The following is a 20,826-nucleotide window of genomic DNA, read 5'->3' on the forward strand; positions in this document are numbered from 1 at the left end:
TTTTATTTCTGCCTTCACTTTGCTACTGCACCAGGATGGACTTCTAGCCAAAGCTGTGTGTGTTTTTTTTTTTTTTTTTTTTTCCTTGATTATGGATTTGTAGCTTTATAGCCATCTGATAAATTCTTAAAGAACTCCCAGTTTATCAGTTTTCCTAAATTATTCTTCCTAATCAATTTTGCTCATAACTTTCCTCATCTTTGGGAAATTCACCCTTCTTGAAGGGTAAGTGAGTGTGTATTATTTACTGGGACTATCCTCAGTTTGCTCATGTTGAATGTAATTAGGTCATGATCACTGATCCCTAGACACTCACCAATTTCTAGTCCTATGACTAATTTTGTCTTTATTCATCATAATGTCCAAAATAGTTACCTCGTGTTGGGTATAATGTCTCTCTTGTTTGGAAAACTATCTTCTAGTTTTTTAGAAACTCTAAATGACTTTCCTACTGACTGCATTACACCTTCAGCATAATCTCCCAAATTGACGTACACCAAAGGAGTGACTGGGGAAACTCTGAATCTGCTGAACTCTAGATATTATCTATGCTGTTAAATAATCAGTAGACCATGTAAGTGGAGGCCTTTCGTGGCCATTTGGTTGACCAGCTCCCCATTCATATCCCTTGTGTGGTCTAGAATTCTGTTTCCCTAATAAAATCCTGTAGAGTGCGCCCTGACCCAAGAATGAAGCAAAAAAACCTTTGAGAAGTTGCAGCATTCTTTCCTGGATCTGCTGCAATAGGAAAAAGGAGTGGAGATATCAAAGAATGAAGGCTGCCTGGTTATCTGAAGACACTTACAGGGGTACAGACCAGGCCTCACATGCCTATTCCCAAATGACACAAAAGGAACGAGAAAGACAGCAGGCTCTCCCTGAAAATCTTGGAACAGTGTGTGGATATAGATAAGTACTGGGATTCCTCTCAAGTCATGTTGCAAGTGGACAGGGGTGGTTACAAAACTATTTTTTTAGTGTTGCATACAGTTGACATCCAGACAAACTGTTTTTGTCATTGCATAACCAATTGATGAAACTTGCTTGGCTCACACAGTTTTACAAAATTTGCTTGAGGTATATTTGTTACTAAGGTTAAATAAAACTCATGGAAAACTAAAACAATCTCACAGCTCAATTTGGCCTACAGTGGTTGTTCACGGTTTGTTAAAGCTGTGCATGAGATATGTGATTGTATTTTCTTAACAGTAAGACTTCTTATTGTCAGATATCCTCCTCTCTCTTCTAGACAAGAGCATGAATAAATGGTCACCCAGCAGTCTTTCCTGTACAGTATGACTGCAGCAGAGTGATAGTGCAAAGAAGCACATTTTCTTCTGGACTGTGGCCAAAACTGCTGCTGGTAGCCTAAAGCATAGATGCAATTCAGTTATTCCTAAACCAGATTTCCCCTGGTGTGGAACAAAATTCTCCTCTCATGTCACTATCCATAGGTTAATTCTGAAACAATAGATTAGGGCTAATTGATTTTTCTGGATGGAGAGACTCCAGCCCCATTTAGTTTTTTGTCCAACTGCTTAGCTGCTTATGTAGGTAAAATTTAATTTTACCATAGCTTACCAAAAAAAGACCTTCATTATATCAATTAAGAAACAGACTATTTTATCTCCCAGCTACATAATACCTCTAATCTGGTTTATCTCCTCTCTAGTTAATATGCATAATTACAAGATTAATTACTGGAGGACATAATTCTGGTCTTTAGTGTGCTGCTTTATATTTCCTTCTCCAGGCAGGCAGTCAGTACACCCTTTCTTACTGAAATGGATACAAACATCAACAGGCCCCCACTACCATCTTTCCTAAGATATTATATCCCTGCTTTGCCCATCAGTGGGGTGCATTTGCTTTACATCTCTACACCACTCCCTCTGTCTTGCAGTTGTTCAAAGCTAGTATCAAACTAACAGTCTAAAAGTGAAAGTGCTCTCCTGCGGAAACTGCTACTTGAACCTCCTATCAGCCCCCACAGGAGCAGAGCTCAATGTCACTTGGGGCAGGTGTGAGAAGATGGGGGGGGGGGGGGAAGAGGGGAAGTGATGCCTCGAAATATGTGGTTGATACACACGCAAGCACAAATCTTTCTTCCTACCACTGTGATGCTTTTAAAAAATAGCTTAACATTCTTCTTTAGCCTGAGCTGCTGCAAAGCCTGACCCTTTCTCTACATTTTGACAACCGCCCAGCCTAGCAACGATACTGGCTTAATAATTAATTAATAATGAAAAGTGAGGGAGTTCCTCTTTTAGGAGAGCACGACCTATGCCTGCTCTTTTTGCTCTTTAAAAGTCCTGATGAAACGCCATGTCACACGCAGAAGCTGACCAGGCATTCTGCTCTAACCTGGGAAAATTACCCATAGCTGCCCCGGCTCTGAACACGTTTCAGCTGCACATAGGCGCCCCTAACAGCCCCGTCCAACGTTATGTCAGAAGGGCTGCTTAAAACTTGCAAGCCGCGGTTGTTGGGATGCTGCTGAACAGTTTATCCTCGTCCACACTTGCAATTACCCTCCCGCAACCCCCGTTCAGCACGGGTTCAGCTGCGCAATTCCCCGGGGTGGATCAGGCCTTGGCCCGGAATATGGAGGTGCTGCTGCGGGGCCACCGGTGGGCCTATGGCGATTTAGGACAGCCCGTGGCACCGAGCTAGTACCATGCTCCTTCCCTGGGGGCCCGGCACCGGGCTCCTGCTGCTCTGGGACTGCGGCCCGAGGGAGAATGTCTGTCCTCGGTGGGACTCTGACCGCAACACAGAGCAGCGCAGCGTTCACCGCTCCCTTCTCGTGTTGGGCAGAGGCCCAAGGCTCGGCACGTTCCATTTCTCCCACCACAGGGGGTGGTGGTGGTGACGGAACGGTCCACAAGTGATCCTTGCCTCTGGAAGGCAGGCCCATGTACCTGTATTCTTGGGGTTCGGACCCTGCTCAGCCAGAGAGACATGGAGGCTGAAGTGGACACCTTGTTGGCGAGGTGGGGTGGGGAGAAGTTGGTACGTTCCTAGGGGCGGAGGGAGTGAGCAGCGCTCGCGCTGCTACTGTCAGTTGCGAGCAGCAGCAGTCTCGTTAACTGCAGGTTTTCGGGGCTTGCGACCGCAGCGTGAGACAGAGCCCAGCAGTCTCCCCTTCCCCTGCCAGGCCCTGCCCGTGCGGGCCCCCCGGCAGAGCTGCACCTGCACGGCCTCGGGGGCGGCCCCAGCGACAGGTGCCGAGCTCGGGCGCAGGCGGCGCGTTCACCCTCTCCGAGCCAGCGACGATGCCCGCGGTGCAGAAAACCGTGTCCGAGATCCGCTCCAGAGCGGAGGGTGAGTGCCACCGCAGCCCCTCGCTGGGCCGGGGACGCCTCCGTTTAGCTGCCTCATTGTCTCCGCTGTATCGGGAGCTGTGCTGCACCTGGGGGACCGCAGAGAGACGAGGCGGAGAATCGCTCCCCCCGGCTGGAGCCCGACTGCGGTTTGTGCCTTGCGCTGGCAATTGAATGGGCTCTGCTCTGCCCACGCCTATCACCGTAGTGTCTGAATGCCCTCTCCACCTGCAAACCTGCCGCCCGTGCTCTGTCTCTTTGTCATCTGCCTCGCTCTCCTCCTTGCCCCTCTGCTGCCCACGCGCCTCATCTTCCCCTGTGCGCCCCCTTTTCACTGCTCTCCTGCGTCTGTCTCTCTTACCCCCACGCCTCATGTCTCCCTGCTTCCCCCTCTAGCGCACACCTGGCAGGAGAGCCCTGGGTCAGCTGTCAAAGCCTGCCTCTCCCGCCCCCCAAATCCAGTCTCTCCTGAATACCATTTCTTCACTAAAATGGGAGTTTTTATTATACGTGTTCTGGGTAGTTGGCAAAAAAGTATTTTCATTGTTATTTAGAGCTAGTATTTGTGTAAGTATACAACACCAGTCATTTCATGTTGCCATCATTGTTTTTGTAGTAGGCTTGGTGCCTGGCTGAATTCTGTAACTTCAGTGCAATATTTTCCTTCTTTGAATTATGAACTTTTCCATAAAGACTTTTCTTGTTCACCTCACTGGCTTTTGCACAGAGTATGTTGTCTATCCACGTCAATGCCAAGCAACAGGAGATGAATGGGAATGCTGTTATCCTGTTGAAGTTATGACTGATTACCTTGACTTTTTCATTCTTTAAAGCAGGGGTCGGCAATCTTTGAGAAGTGGTGTGCCAAGTCTTCATTAATTTAAGGTTTTGCGTGCCAGTAAAAGGTTTTGCATGCCAGACCGGCTGCGTGCTGAGCGGGGCCGGCAGCTGGGACCCCGGCTGGCAAGGGGCCAGTGGTCGGAACCCCAGGCTCTTCCCACTGCTAGTCTGGGGTTCTGTAATCCAGGCCGGCAGCGGGCTGAGCGGGGCTGGCGGCCGGGACCTTGGTTGGCAGCAGCATGCCACTAAAAATCAGCCCGCGTGCCTCAGGTTGCCGACCCCTACTTTAAAGGATGGTGCGTGCATTCTGTTTGTTCACACATGGGACACAGGATGCAGTAATTCTTAGTGCATAAATTATGAGAGGCATTTATGGCACAATTTGCCTGAACATTGAGGACTGTGTAGATATTGGGCATCTTGCTCAGTTAGGATTCACTAATCACTAGGTTTAAAAGCAACAGAGTCCTGTGGCACCTTATAGACTAACAGATGTATTGGAGCATAAGCTTTCGTGGGTGAATACCCACTTCGTCAGACGCATGACGGTTTAAAAATCCCTTACGCATGATATATTTAAAAATATAATGAACCACTTTATAAAAGCAATATATCACAAGAAAGATGTGCATTTTATTAGGATAAATGTAAAAGTTATGTTAATGCAATTAATTTGAGGCTTTACACAAAAATCAAAATTATAATTACTATAGTAATTGTAATTTTGGAGGAAAATTATTATTTAGTATTATATATAGCATTAGAGTTCATGTATTTCTTTCTGGCCAGTGAGACTGAATCATGGTTGCTGCGAAAGTTATAACTTTGAGCAGTAGTAACATTTCATTATTGTAGGTTTGCATTTAATTTATTTGGATATGTTGTAGGACTTCACATTTGAATCAAACTTTTGCACACTATGGGTTGGATTATCCCTAACCCTTAGTTGGCATGGAGGGGAGTAAGAAAGGTTATTAAGGCCCTGCCCTTATTTCCCTGCATGTTTGCGTAAGGCCTGCTCAGATTGCTACTGCTGCAGTAGAGGGCTGGGTTGGGGAAGTGTTGGATAGAGTGGAAACCGGGTCTACTGTCTTAATATGTCTCCCCGTGCCCTAGCAAATAGATAGGTAGAAGCCTTGGCTATACCGCCTGATTCCTAGTTTCTTTACCTGGCCAGGCACATAAAGAAAGTAGGGAATAAGATGAGCACTGAAAAAGTGTGAAGTAACTTACTCCAATCCAGAGAAAAGAGGAAACAGATGAAGAATTGTGATATACTGAGGCACAATTACTTCCTGGTTTACTCCTGTGGTGGCACAAGGTATGAGATGGGTTTAGTGGTGCAATTTAGTCCTCTTTAACTTTGTAGTACTTATGTTAATTATTTCTATATTTTTATCAAATATGTTAATTTTCATTGACGGCTAAGTACAAGTAGAAAAAATACAGAAAAACATATGTTCTCAATATCTTTTCACACTATACTTCCTGTTTTGTTTTTTTTAAATGAATAGAGAAATTGACTAGGTTTAGTATCCTTTCATTTTCTTGTTTCAGTGACATAGTGAAACTAATTGTAGAGCCATTTGTACTGGCCTTTAAATATTATTCAAGCTAAATTATTTTCAAATATGGCTTGCTTGGTCAGTGTGGAAAGAGTTGAATCAAATTAGAACCACATACCAAGCTTAGGTTTCCAAATAATTTTTACAAGCAATCATTTTACATTATGATAGCATCCATCTACATTTATAAAGAAAACTTTCCAGCAATTCTAGAGTGAGATCCTTACCCTCACTCTGAGGTTCCAGTATGTTAGTGTAAAGGGGCTCTAAAAGCCCCAGCTCCAGCCATAGAAGGATTCCCCAAGGTGAGGCACTGTGGAAGACAGCTGTAAGACTGCCTTCTGAGAGTCCTTATGTAAAAAGGCAAAATTGGAGGGATGAATGCTGCTTGGATATTTCTTTCATTTTAAGTTTCTAAAAATGAGTATTTAAAACTGATCCTAATATAAAAGTATTGCAGATACTATATCACTATGCTATGTGAAAATCTCCTCAGTTAAGCAATGTCCAATGTCTTCAGCTATAGTCTATAGAAACTGACTTGCCATTTGGGTTCAGTAGCAACATGGTAAGTATAAAATAATGGAATGTCGTTTATCTGCCAGTTCTTCATTCAGTCCTTGGAAGAAAAGTGTTCTTGCATGTGTGGTTTTTCCTTTGTTTTGTTTTTGTTATTCCCTGCTCCCTCCTTAAAGGCAAGTGTTGAAATTAGTAATAATATTTGAAGTTATTAATATTGATATGGGAAATCACCAAACACTAATTTAACCATACATTTATTTATTAAATCCAAAGGCCAGAGGGTATCTTATGCAGTTGCTCTAAACATGTCTAACAGCTTAACAATAAGCAGTCACTACATCCAATACAATAACTAACAATATTTGTAAGCATGTGATCAGTATACTTACAAATAGGCTAAACCCAGAGATGCTTAGACCCATATTGGTCTGCTCCACCGTGGTCAGGCAAGTATTAGCAATAAACCCCTTTAAGAGTTTACTGTTTATACCCTTTAACAAACAAGTGATGTCATTGCCAATTACTAAGTTCAGCTAAAAACCAATTTGAGACAATTCACCCTTATTTCCAGTCTTAATCCAGATAAGATTCACAGACTCCCTTTTTTTCCCCAAGGTCTTTTCTTTCTTATCTTGTTGCCCACCTCCTTGCTTATCAGCAGAACACTGGGAAGGTTTGGGCTTGTTTCTTTTTAGACAGTACTGCACCTTTTTTACTTTATTAGTTACTTTGGGAACTATACATCCTTCCCATACTACAAGTAACACTACTTACTATTCTCACCGCCTTCATTTACTTGCTAATTGGGGCCTTTTCCCTACTGGCCATGAACTATAAAGTGAAAATGTTATTTTCTTAACCAAACTTAGGCTAACTTTATTTTTTTAATTTTATACTAATCCTAGCAAGAATAAAAGCATGCACCTTTTTCTAAGGGTGAAGTATCTCCACTTTTACCCTGGTTTTTCCAGTGTTGTTTGGATTGCAAAGCAGGGCACTTAGAATTGAGCCAGATCTATTTGGGAACTCATAAGGCTAGATATTGGGGTAGAGTTATTCCTTCTGTCTCCTCCTAGTTTTCCTTTCTTCTTCTTTTTATCCTCTTACATTTTGTCTACCTTAATGCTTAATCTCAGAAAAGATAAACTAAATCCTGAATCCACTCAGTCATTTCTTCAAGTGACCCTGAAATGGAATGTGATGTTCCATTTCAGTCTATCAACAATTTCCAGATTTGCTGTTCTGTTTACAAAGAAAAAAATGTTTTGTTTTTTCTTATTTAATTTCCACCTCTTCAAACTGCCCTGACAGTCATATAGGGTTCTTTCTGTTTGATACTTCAGAAACAGACTGCACTTTGGTTAACAGTTCCGTTGATGTGATATCCAGCCCATTGTCCCTTAACTTGATGTCTCTGTAGTAGTAACTGGAATAATAAGTAGTAAAAATGTGTTAATCTGAAAAGGAAATAACTATTATTATGAATATACAGGGAAAATAATTTTAAATAAAAAGGTGCCATTTTTGCATGATCAGTTTTCAGACTAGAACTACACTTTGGAATTTGCTACCAGATTTTTTTCAGTGCACATGACTGCACTTCTTTGTGGCAAATGATTTTTCTTTCAGCTGAGGCATGTAAGGAAGGGCATGGGGGGAAAACCTTTGTTTAAAAACTCGTCATTCATCTCTGATTAAATTTGCTTTGGCTATATATTTAGCTGATCTAGAGAATAAGAGTGATGCTTCTTGAAAAAATTTCTCTCTCCCCTCAGACTAGCAGACTCTACTATTGCAGCATCACAACTCCCACTGTGAGTGTGAAAATTACAATGTTCTCCCTTCTCACAGACAACAGGAGGTTAGCATCACTACTAAACTAAGATTCAGAATATTTTGTTACTTAGGGGCATATTTACATGTACAGTTCTTCAGCTGTACAGATGCAGCTACACCGCTGAAGCATGTCTGGTAAAGACACTCTGTGCCGATGGAAGAGAGCTTGTTATACTAATAGAAGAAAAACCAGCAGGACTTTAAGAGATTTTTGTACTTGGTGAAACTGTTGGATTTTAAAGTGTGGGGACTAATTATGGGGGGAGGAGTCACTGTTACTTGGGGGAATCACTGTTAGTACCCTTTTTAATGTCCCTCCACGCTCTCCCATTGGCATAATAAAACCACCTCCACGAACAGCAGAAGCTATGTCGGTGGGAAAAGCTCTCCCACTGACACAGCGCTGTGTACACAAGCACTTATGTCGCTCAGAGGGGTGGTTTATTCACACCCCTGAGTACACAAATTATGCTGACATAGGCTGTAATATAGACATAGCATTAGCTAAATGCAAAGAAGAGACAGTTTTTCATTCATCCATACTCTCCAACGGTGCTGAATTTCTTTTCTGATAGCTTATTGGTGTTCAGATGAAATAGGAAGTAGGTTGCCTTAATATTACATAGACATCTGTTTCACTATTATAACTCAAACTTTAATAAGGAGTTTTGCAATATTTCTTTTTGCAGGGGAGGATATGAGGTTATGGGTCACCTACTTCTGTGTTGTTTGGTTGCTTTTTAATCTGTACTGTTCATCAACCAATTTTCCCTGGAACAATTGACTCTTCACTTTTAATCGTATATTTGTTTAATGTTTCCTCACAGATTAGTTGACTGTAAATCGTTTCAGTTTTACATTTGTTTCACTTCCGTAACTTAATTCTTGCAGAGATTTTTGTAATGGTGTTTGTGCAAATGTGTGGTTTTTTTTGTAGAGGGAGAGGGGGATGTACAAGGCATGGTCAAAGAAAGTTTAATCTAGCTTTCAGGGAGCCTTTTTCATTTGGGGACTTGTGAGAAGTAGAGGGCAAACCATTTTCTTTACCCCTGTAGTCTATTAAATGTATGAATAAGACTTCCTTGATTTCAAAACATTAGGTACTTTTAGTAAAGGATTATTTTATTATGAGAATTTTCTCCCATTCCTAAAATTACGTTTTCTTTGTGTTTGTGACTTCAGTACTGGGCAAACTGATTGACAATTTTGTTCTTTACTATAGTTTCAGACATATAGATGAACATAATTTGTTGGGGAAGAGTCAGCATGGTTTTTGTAAAGGGAAATCATGCCTCACCAATCTACTAGAATTCTTTGAGGAGGTCAACAAGCATGTGGATATAGTGTACTTAAATTTTCAGAAAGCCTTTGCAAAGGTCCCTCACCAAAGGCTCTTAAGCAAAGTAAGTTGTCATGGGATAAGAGGGAAGGTCCTCTCATGGACTGGTAACTGGTTAAAAGATAGGAAACAAAGGGTAGGAATAAGTGGTCAGTTTTCAAAATGGAGGGAAGTAAGTAGTGATGTCCCACAGGGGTCTGTACTGGGACCAGTCCTATTCAACATATTCATAAATGATCTGAAAAAAGGGGTAAACAGTGAAGTGGCAAAATTTGCAGAAGATACAAAACTGCTTAAGATAATTAAGTCCCAGGCAGACTGTGAACAGCTACAGAAGGATCTCTCAAAATCGGGTGACTGGACAACAAAATGGCTGATGAAATTCCATGTTGATAAATGCAAAGTAATGGACATTGGAAAACATAATCCTAACAATACATATAAAATGATGGGGTCTGTCACAGGGTCCTCACAGGTTTCCTCCTTCTTGCCCTGTGCTTAGGCTGGTAAAATAAGAGTTCTCACACCTTCTTCCGGTGTTTCACCCTTGTGCTTTATTTTACAGTGCCACCATGTAGTCCCCTTTATCCCCCAACAGTTATCCCCTTTCTAACCCGTTCCAGGGTCTCTTGGCCCTTGAGGCTCCCTTCCTGTGGTGAGGAGACAGAGCTGTAGCCTCCTGTCCCCTCCCAGGCTAGCCTCCTAACTAAGTTTTGTTCAGGGCTTTTATAGCCCTCCTAGCCTTCAGCCCAGCTGTCACTGCTTAGCTCAGTCTATTGCAGTGAGCCAGCCCTCATTAGGGCCTGCAGCTGGCTTCCCTGCTGGCTTCTTTGAGCCTCTACCCCTGGCCTCTCTGCCCGAAAGCAGGGCTTAGCCAGCATTTTAGCAGGGCATTCAAGGGGTTTTACCCCACCCTGCCACAGGGTCTAAATTAGCTGTTACCACTCAAGAAAGAGATCTTGGAGTCATTGTGGATAGTTCTCTGAAAACATCCACTCAACGTGCAGCGGCAGTCAAAAAAGTGAACAGAACGTTGGGAATCATTAAGAAAGGGATAGATACTAAGACAGAAAATATCACTGCCTCTCTATAAATCCATGGTACACCCACATCTTGAATACTGCATGCAGATTTGGTCGCCCTATCTCAAAAAAGATATGTGGAATTGGAAGAGGTTCAGAAAAGGGACACAAAAATGATTAGGGATATGGAGCCGGGATATACCCGGCTGCTATATGAGGAGAGATTAATAAGACTGGCACTTTTCAGCTTGGAAAAGAGACTAAGGATATGATAGAGGTCTATAAAATCATGACTGATGTGGAAAAAGTAAATAAGGAAGTGTTATTTTGCTTCTCATAACACAAGAACTAGGGGTCACCAAATGAAATTAATAAGCAGCAGGTTTAAAACAAACAAAAGGAAGTATTTTTTCACACAATGCACAGTCAACCTGTGGAACTCCTTGCTAGAGGATGTTGTGAAAGCCAAGACTATAACAGGGTTCAATAAAGAACTAGATAAATTCATGAAGGATAGGTCCATCAGTGGCTATTAGCCAGGATGGGCAGGGATGGTGTCCCTAGTATCTGTTTGCCAGAAGCTGGAAATGGGCGACAGGGGATGGATCACTTGGTGATTACCAGTTCTGTCCATTCCCTCTGGGGCACCTGGCATTGGCCATTATCGGAAGACCGGATACTGGGCTAGATGGACCTTTGGTCTGACCCAGTATGGCCGTTCTTATATTGGTGATATTTGAGACTGACAGGCTTTTGATTATTTTACAATGAATTATAAATTTATTTGGAAATTGATTAGTAGACTGGCTTCCTATGACATTAAGTAGATTTTTATGATCCTATCATGAAAAAAGCACTTTGAAAGTGTCAAGTATCAGAGGGGTAGCCATGTTAGTCTGGATCTGTAAAAAGCAACAGAGAGTCCTGTGGCACCTTTAAGAACATGCGTCTGACGAAGTGGGTATTCACCCACGAAAGCTTATGCTCCAATACATCTGTTAGTCTTAAAGGTGCCACAGGACTCTCTGTTACTTAGAAAGTGGTTTACTTTTTAGCAAAATAATTGAGAATGACAAATGCATGCCCTAGTTCATCTCAGTTTAAGATCTGTCCATAATACACAATTGTGGCAATGTGAGACAAGTTTCATGCCATGGTGGACTGTATGCCAAACTCTTAAGTAAGTTTAATCATCTGAATTGTGCTTTCACAGCTTTTTGAACTATTGACTTATGAAAACCTAGTCTTTCTTGAGTTGGCCAAGCATTGATGTATCATGTGCATTTAGAGACTCTGATCTTGCAAGGTCCACCTACACATAGCTCATTGAAGGACCTAGCCTTAGAATGTTAAGAACATCAGATTTGTAGTCCTAGAACAAACCAATAGTCAATACTTAGGTATCCTGTCCTCTGCATTGAATACTGACAGATTCTTCAAAGAAATGTGTAATTTCCCATGGTGCATCCGTTCATGCAGTACTGAATCAGGGAGGAGAAACTTCTTTCCAGACCTTTGCTGACTAGTTTATGCTGTATCATAATACCTTGTGTTAGCTTATGAGCTGTATCATAAGCATTGTTAACCTTTATAATTTTTACCATAAATATTGAAATTTGTAGATGCTGCTATGGAACCATACCTTCAAACTTAAGGCTGCAATTAGGTTCCATTACAAGTCCTATTTTAGACCCTTTATAATTATGGCTATGAAAACTAGTTTTGCCTGAAAACTGCTAGATTTTCTGTGAAGGGAAAGGAAAACTTGTGTGCGAAGTTTGACGAAAATTGGTCGTGTGTGTATATAAAACAGCTGAGTGATGCTCTAAGGCAGACCGCAAGCCAAGTACAGACTGCCAGATGCTTTTGAATGGACTCTGAAATCTTTTTATTTACTTACTATTTTCATTATTTTTATTATTTGTTTATTATTTTCTCTGGAGTCTGGACCTTGAGATACCTTTGACCAAGAAATTTGCACCTTGACAAAAAATAGACTACCCCGTTGTAAGGTGAGAGAGTGACAAGAAGTTCTTTGTGGTGAATTCCTGGGAATAAATTTTGTGAGAAGAAACCTGGGTAAGGATATAAGGGGGATTGAATGTAGTCTGCCTTGGCCTTTCATTACTTATGTTATATTTTTAATATAATAAAATATTAAGAATAAAAAAGAAATCTCAGGAAGGTGGTAGATAAGTTTCATAAAAATCCCAGTGTGTACGCAATGTGAAGACCTCCCATTCAGTGGTCTAGTTGCCCTGTAGCCCAGGGGTTCTCAACCTTTTTCTTTCTGAGGCCCGCCCCTAAATGCTATAAAAACTCCATGGCTCACCTGTGCCTATAAAAGCCTGGGCCAGAATTAGGGGGTAGCCAGCAGGGCAGTTGTTTGGGCCCTGTACCACAGGGGGCCCCACGAAGCTAAATTGCTCAGGCTTTCGCTTCAACCCCAGGTAGCGGGGCTTGGGGCCCCAGGCTTCAGTCCTGCACGGTGGGGCTTCGGCTTCCTGCCCTGGGCCCCAGTGAGTCTAATGCCAGCCTTGCTTGATGACCCCCTGAAACCTGCTTGCAGCCCCCTGGGCCCCGGTTGAGAACTGCTGCTCTAGCTGCATCCAGGCCTATAGTTGACCATCTATATGACAAAGAACATAGATCACAGAAGTTTAGGGTTGGAAGAGACCTCAGGAGGTCGTCTAGTCAAACCCCCCTCCCCCCCCCAAGCAGGATGAACCCCGTCTAAATCATCCCAGCCAGGGCTTTACCAAGCTGGGCCTTAAAAACCTCTAAGGATGGAGATTCCACCACCTCGCTAGGTACCCATTCCAGTGCTTCACCACGCTCCTAATGAAATAGTTTTTCCAACCTAGAGCTCCCCCACTGCAACTTGAGACTATTGCTCCTTGTTCTGTCATCTGCCACCACTGAGAAGAGCCTAGCTCCATCCTCTTTGGAACCCCCCTTCAGGTAGTTGAAGGCTACTATCAAATCCCCCCTCACTCTTCTCTTCCGCAGACTAAATAACCTCAGTTCCCTTAGCCTTTCTTCATAAGTCATGTGCCCCACTCTAGCAGGGTGCTGGTGCAAAAGCATCTAATTAACCCCTGTCCAGTCAGCTCCAATCATGGGCAACAGATTGGGGCTAATGGAAAAGGCCTGATGCTGGCCTGAGGATTGGCAACACCTGCTGGCCTGACAAGCCAAGGGCTATAAAGGCTGGGAGGGAGCCAAAAGGCTGGGGACCAGCCAAAGAGAAATCAATCAGGGAGGGAACTAGAGGCTTCCTAGCTGGAGGTTGACTCTCCCTGTAAAAGAGGTTGAATAATCCTGTAAAGCTTGTAAATAGATGGACACTGGTGGTGGGATAACTGTAAGTAAATAAAGACACGGGTGTTGCACAATCCTGAAGTCTCTCTGACCCTTATTGGGGCAGCAAGTGGGCCCCAGAAAGAGGGGTGGGTTGTGGACCCTACTACACCCACCCCCTAATAATTTTTGTTGCCCTCCGCTGGACTACCTTCAGTTTGTCCACATCCTTTCTGTAGTGGGGGGCCCAAAACTGGACACAATACTCCAGGTGTGGCCTCACCAGTGCCGAATAGAGGGGAATAATCACTTCCCTCGATCTGCTGGCAATGCTCCCACTAATGCAGCCCAATATACCATTAGCCTTCTTGGCAACAAGAGCACACTGTTGACATGTATCCAGCTTCTTGTCCACTGTAATCCCTAGGTCCTTTTCTGCAGAACTGCTGCTTAGCTGGTTGGTCCCCAGCCTGTAGCAGTGCATGGGATTCTTCCATCCTAAGTGCAGGACTCTGCACTTGTCCTTGTTGAACCTCATCAGATTTCTTTTGGCTCAATCCTCCAATTTGTCTAGGTCACTCTGGACCCTATCCCTACCCTCCAGCGTAGTGTCATCCACGGATTTGCTGAGGATGCAATTCATCCCATCATCCAGATCATTAATGAAGATGTTGAACAAAACCGGCCCCAGGGCTGACCCCTGGGGCACTCCGCTTGACACTGGCTGCCAACTAGACATCGAGCCGTTGGTTACTACCCGTTGAGCCTGAAAATCTAGCCAGCTTTTTATCCACCTTACAGTCCATTTATCCAATCCATACTTCTTTAACTTGCTGGCAAGAATACTGTGGGAGACTATATCAAAAGCTTTGCTAAAGTCAAGGTATGTCATGTCCACTGCTTTCCCCATATCCACAGAGCCAGTTATCTCATCATAGAAGGTAATCAGGTTGGTCAGGCATGACTTGCCCTTGCTGAATCCATGTTGACTGTTCCTGATGGATTTCTACATAAAAGTGCATTCTTGTTGGTTGTTATAACCTTAATACATATTCTTCGCCACTCAGAGATAGATGTAGGTTTCATTTTTAGAAGGTACACACTATAGATTTTTAAAGTGATTTATTTTGAAAACTTTTCAGATTAGTTTTACAGCTATATCAGAAAATGAATGATTGTTTGGTTATTTCATTTACCAAAGGTAATTGAAGCAGATACTTATAAAGTCATTGGGAGGTGAGCTATCTCCAATTCAACAGGCTAATCATTAATATTTGGAGGATTTTCTTGCCATGTGTATTAGGAGGAGAACATCACCAGACAGACATTTAACTAAAACAACAATATTATGTATTCTGGATTTTTTTCAACAGCAAACATATAATGTTTTAACAAAACAAGCATGTGAATTTTTGAATTTAGTTAAACATTCAAGTTTTTTTAAATCAGGTTTGTTTTTGTTAAAATTGTTTTTAACTAAAATAGTTAAATTAAATAGTCAATTTAATTTTTTTTTAAATATGTCAGCCAAGTCAACATGAGAAACTTAAAATATTGGCTTCTGCAGCTAACTCAGTCATCTTCACCTTCATTTTCCTGTTTGTTCGTAATCTGGAAAAGAAAAACAAGCTTTCCTGCTTTTTCTGGTCCCAAACGATCTCTCAGTTTGGAATGAATTAGTGCAAAGGAAGAAATTTCTACACCGGCAGAAGAAGTTACTGCTGTTAAAAGTGAGATTATCACTTCAACAGTCTCTGAATCCAAGGGGTTAAGTGACTTCCATCAGTTCACTGGTGTGACTTTTTTTTTAAAAAACATCATCAGCAAACATATATTTCTTGAATGGCTAACCGTTAACTCTGAAGTTTATTATAGTTGGCATTATGGAGGGATGATCGCTGGATGTCCATGTCATAGCCAACTCCTCTTCTTCAGCAGTTAAGGTTTGATCCTGGTACCGAGTATTGAGAATATTTGCAAGAAAATGAGCTGGAGATAGTGCTTGTCCCATTCGTTTTTTTTTAATGCTTGTAATTTAACTCTGTCATTGCATATTTCTCTTTTTAAGATCTTACTCAGATCCTTCCAAATTTCAACAGCATCAGCAATAAAACAGCTATTTCCTTGCATTTTGTTCAAGGCTACAGAAATAGGCTTCAGGGTACTCAGCATGTGTTCAACATTTCTCTTAAGCCCAATGTTGAGAACTTTGGCTGTGACAGTGCCATCTATTTTTTCACGATTTTGTTCACAAACTGTCATCAGATTAGGCCAGTTCTTGATATAGTGCTCAAAACAGTCCACTACTGAGTTCCATCACATGTCTTGTGGGAGAGTTAGCTTGGTTTCTCCCACTTTTTTCAGACCAGCTGCTGCAAAAAATGGTTGTTATGGAAGTATTTTGCAATTTCAACAACATTAGGCTTTATTTCTGGAACACTGAAGTCTTTGGCTAGCAGGAGCATCAAATGAGCACTGCAACCGTATGTTATTAGCTTGGGACTCTCTTCTAAACAATTTCTTCTCATCTTGGATACATTTGCAGCATTGTCTGTGACCAAACTGCATACTAGATATTTGAATTTTTTTTTCACAGTTTGTTATAGCTTTTACTGCTACTTCTTGTAAGTATTCTGCTGTGTGTGCATTTCCTGATGTATCCATTGTTTCTGTAAGGAAGACATTCCCTTCTTCTGTTGTCGCTCAAGCAAATACAAAAGGATCATATTCAGACATGTTCCTTTCATCATCTTCAACGCAGCTTCCTCCTGAGAAGGAACACTTCTCATGATGTTGTTTCATTCGGGCAACCAGGCCTTGCATTTCTTTGTTGCACTGTTTGCATTTTGGACGCATGACTGTCTTACCTCACAGGTAGAGGAACGTCATTAAAATATTCCCAAACTGGGTCTCTTTTACGGCCTACTGCCATTATAGGTTTTCTCTTCTAGTGAGAGACTGGTATGGTAGATCTTAAATCAATGAAGGCTACAGTCAAAGACCTCAAGACTTCTGGAATACGCTCCTCAAACAGTTTCACTTTTGTTTCTATTGCTTGTCCCTCCCTTCTCACATTTATCTCCAGACTTCTTCTCCTTGTCCAGATCTATTCCTCACCCAACAATTTTCTATTCATTGAACTTTTTGAAACTTTGCACAGATTTGCAGAGGGACAATAGGGTGAGGTTATTTCTCACCTCTATATATTATATTATTTATTTATTTAAAAACATTTTTGCTTTTAACAAGCATGTTATCTCTGGAACACGAATCCACAATTTGAGCACTGCAAAACTAAGCATCTCTGATGGTATCTTTTAGACTGAGCACTGAGTCCCATAGGTTAGGTAGAAAGATTAACCTAAATAATCTATACAGAAGCTCCTGGTACCCTGTAAAATTGAGTCCCTAATCCATGAACTGTTGGAGCTTATTTACAAAACTTTTCTTAAACATGATATGAATACAGCGCGCTAGAACGCGCGTCTATATAGCGCGAATTCGCTTATAGCGCGGGACTGCGCATGGATCCAAAACCCCATGTTCTAGGGAGGGGCCAGTGTATATTGTCTCATACTATAGAATTAGAATTTATAATCCCTATTCCATGATGAGATATCTTTGAGATACATTATATCTTAATTAAAACTATCTTTAGATAGGTTTTTCCTCAAAAATCCAATTTAAATAAAAAATATCATTGATTTTTATCCACCCTGCTTTTTCCACTTGTCAGGGACCTCCCCTGATCACCACGAGTTTTCAAAGATAATGGCCAATGGCTCTGCAATCATATCAGCCAACTCCCTCGGCAACCTCGAATGCATTGCATCTGGCTCCATGGACTTATGCATGTCCAGCTTTTCTAAATAGTTCTTAACCTGTTCTTTCACCACTAAGGTGCTCACCTCTTCCCCATACTGTGCTGCCCAGTGCAGCAGTCTGGGAGCTGACCTTGTCTGTGAAAACTGAGGCAAAAGAAGCATTGATTACTTCAGCTTTTTTCACATCATCTGTCACTAGGTTGCCTCCCCCCATTCAGTAAGGGTCCCACACTTTCCCTGAACCGCCTTCTTGTTGTTAACCTACCTGTAGAAACCCTTCTTGTTACCCTTCACATCCCTTGCTAGCTGCAACTCCAATTGTGCTTTGGCCTTCCTGATTACACCCCTGCATGCTCAAGCAATATTTTTATACTCCTCCCTAGTCATATGCCCAAGTTTCCACTTCTTGTAAGCTTCCTTTTTGCGTTTAAGCTCACTGAAGATTTCTCTGTTAAGCCAAGCTGGTTGCCTGCCAGCTATTCTTTAGCATAGCATATTTGCTATTCTTTCTGCACATCGGGATGGTTTGTTCCTGTCCCCTCACAAAGGCTTCTTTAAAATACAGCCAGCTGTCCTGGACTCCTTTCCCCCACATATTAGCCTCCCAAAGGATCCTGCCCATCACTTCCCTTAGGGAGTCAAAGTCTGCTTTTCTGAACTCCAGGGTCCGTATTCTGCTGCTCTCCTTTCTTCCTTTTGTCTGGATCCTGAACTCTACCATCTCATGGTCATCTTCATTTAAATCAGTTTGGATTAGTTGGATTTATTGCAGGATGGTACTCAACTTTTTTTGTACGAAGAAAATTTATAAAACTGTCTGAGTTACAGGTAATTTAAAACTACCTTAGTTATACAGTTACTGAGAAGCAGCTCTGTTGTGAAGGTTTCATTTATAAACTATTTCACTAGGAGGGTGGTGAAGCACTGGAATGGATTACCTAGGGAGGTGGTGGAATCTCCATCCTTAGTGGTTTTTAAGGCCCCGCTTGACAAAGTCCTAGCTGGGATGATTTAGTTGGTTTTGGTACCCTTTTGAGCAAGGGATTGGACTAGATGACCTCCTGAGGTCTCTTCCAACCCTAATATTCTATGATTCTGTGATTCTCTCTCCTTATAACTTTGTTTTGAAATTATTTTTAACTAAAAGAAATTTCAGAGTACATTAGAATTTTTTTAACGTACTGAAGGCAATTTAGTCCAACTTAAATTATGGTTGCCTAATATAAACTGAAATGTTAATCAGTGTCAGACTTTTTATTTGGGAGAAGTCCTGCAAGCTAAAACAAAATCACATTGATTATGATATTTCAAACTTTGCATGTGGATAAACACCATTCAAAATCTAGGACATAGGCTAATAGTCACATTTAAGATATTTATTTAAAAAATGTGTTTGCTTGCTATGGCATTGTGTGTTTTATGAAGTCTGCGTGGTCCCATGAGCTCATTGTAAAGCTTAGGCAGACCTCAAAGAGAACAAATGGTAGAGTGATAAAGAAAACCCTGTTTAACCGCTAAAATTTTCATGGCATTGCAAGACATTTGAAGCTGTCTGAGGAGAGGAGCTGGTTACATTCCAGAACTCAAACTCTGCAGGACATTGTGAAATAGTTAGGCTCAAAACTTGGTGAGCTCCTAATGTCCACGTTTTAAGGAAAGGTGCGGGAATGAGCAGTGGTTAGTGGAAAGTAGGCTAGTGGGTATTTTGAAGATCTCCTAAACTTCTTTTTGGTGCCTCTTTCATTTAAAAAATAAAAAGGGAAAATTAACCAATACAATTTATTTCCTTTAAGTTTCCATATGATATATGGAAATTAACATATAAGGGGAGGTAGATAAATATTCAAATATCATTCCAATTTCTTAGTCTCTTAAATGAACATAGATGTGGAAAATATCACATTGCACATTTCAGAATCAGCCTTAGTACTGTCCCTCTTACTTGTTCCTGACCCAAGACTAATATCCTAACTGGAATTTATGACATTTTTGAAATTATTCTAAATTAAAATAATACATTCTGTAGATACATCAGTTCTTTCCTGTATTGCTCATTAGATAAGTATTGTACTGGCTTGGTATGATAACAGGTTCCTCTGTAATTAGTAGCTGATATTTGTACAATAGGGTTGGAAAAAAGTGAATATATGGTCTGTATCTGACTTGCACTGGGATGGTCAATAGGGATGGTATAAATGGTATTGTACAGACAAAGAGAATAAAGTACTTTGGACTGTCTGCCTCACAAGGAAATGAGTGAATGGTCCTGTTTCTGGAGTGCATATGGGGTAAAATTCCATATGGCATAAGCCTTGCATTGGCCCTCTACAAAGAGGTAAATTTCATCCATGGAGATTAAGATAGGAAGTGTGGCATCTTGACCATAGCAGGGAATTGACATGCACAAGGGTTAAGTTGCTGGTCTGCATTTGGTGGTTAAATTTATGACACATGATGCTGGTGTTTGTGGCACATAATGGGCAGGTGGATTGGAGAATGATCTGTATTGATATGTGACTGTCAAGTACCAAGGCATGGGCAGTCATACCTAGTGGTCAGAGCAGTGGCGGTCAGGCCTAGTGGTTGGAGTCAAGCCGAGGGTTGGGGTCAGAACCAGAGTCAGGAGCAAGCAGGGAAGCCGGGCAGGAGCAGGATAGGAATGAGGCTGGGAACAAGCTGGAGCAAGGCAGGTACAGGAGTGATCACAGCTGTGTGCATACGCATTGAGCAGCCATCAACCTGCCACTATTGCTGAGCTTAAATGCAGACCTGTTTGCCTGACAGTGTGGTTTATGGATATATGTAGTTCATGCTAGAAATATATTACACACGAAGAATTAGAAGATTTTTTTTATAAGTGTTTAGGTATATCTGTAGGTTCCAACCGGGCTGATGACCGATGTGGGTGTTAATATGATGCCATACAATGGTACTTCTTTTTTTCAGTTTACTTTTTTGAAACCTAGGTAATTACACACACACACACATACACAAACTACATTAAAAGAGCATCATTAATAGATACTTATAGATTCAGTCACTTGTCTTACCTTTTCTTTTCTTAAGCTAAATAGGTCCAGAAGGGACTATTTTAATCATCTAGTCTGACCTCCTCCAGAAACACAGGCCAAAGAACTGCAGCTGGTAATAATTTTACTTCCACCGACCTAACTACCCCAGGATCTCTTGAACTGTAAGTCAAAGGCATAACCTTTATCAAGGCCATCAGGCTACCTGAGGCTTCTTGAGTTTGTA

The 20,826-nt window shown here is 41.7% G+C and overlaps 1 protein-coding gene across 3 annotated transcripts in view; it reads left to right on the forward strand.

The window, feature by feature from the left end:
- Positions 1-3,079: 3,079 nt before the first annotated feature.
- ATP8A1 (ATPase phospholipid transporting 8A1) overlaps positions 3,080-20,826 on the forward strand; it is a 210,943-nt gene continuing 193,196 nt past the window's right edge. For all 3 annotated transcript variants that reach the window (XM_034770949.1, XM_034770950.1, XM_034770948.1), the window contains exon 1: positions 3,080-3,324. In XM_034770949.1, the coding sequence (XP_034626840.1) occupies positions 3,276-3,324 (49 nt within the window). In that variant the 5' untranslated portion in view covers positions 3,080-3,275. The remainder of the gene's footprint in view (positions 3,325-20,826) is intronic.

Source organism: Trachemys scripta, chromosome 5 (assembly GCF_013100865.1).
Source record: "Trachemys scripta elegans isolate TJP31775 chromosome 5, CAS_Tse_1.0, whole genome shotgun sequence".
NCBI lineage: Eukaryota > Metazoa > Chordata > Testudines > Emydidae > Trachemys > Trachemys scripta.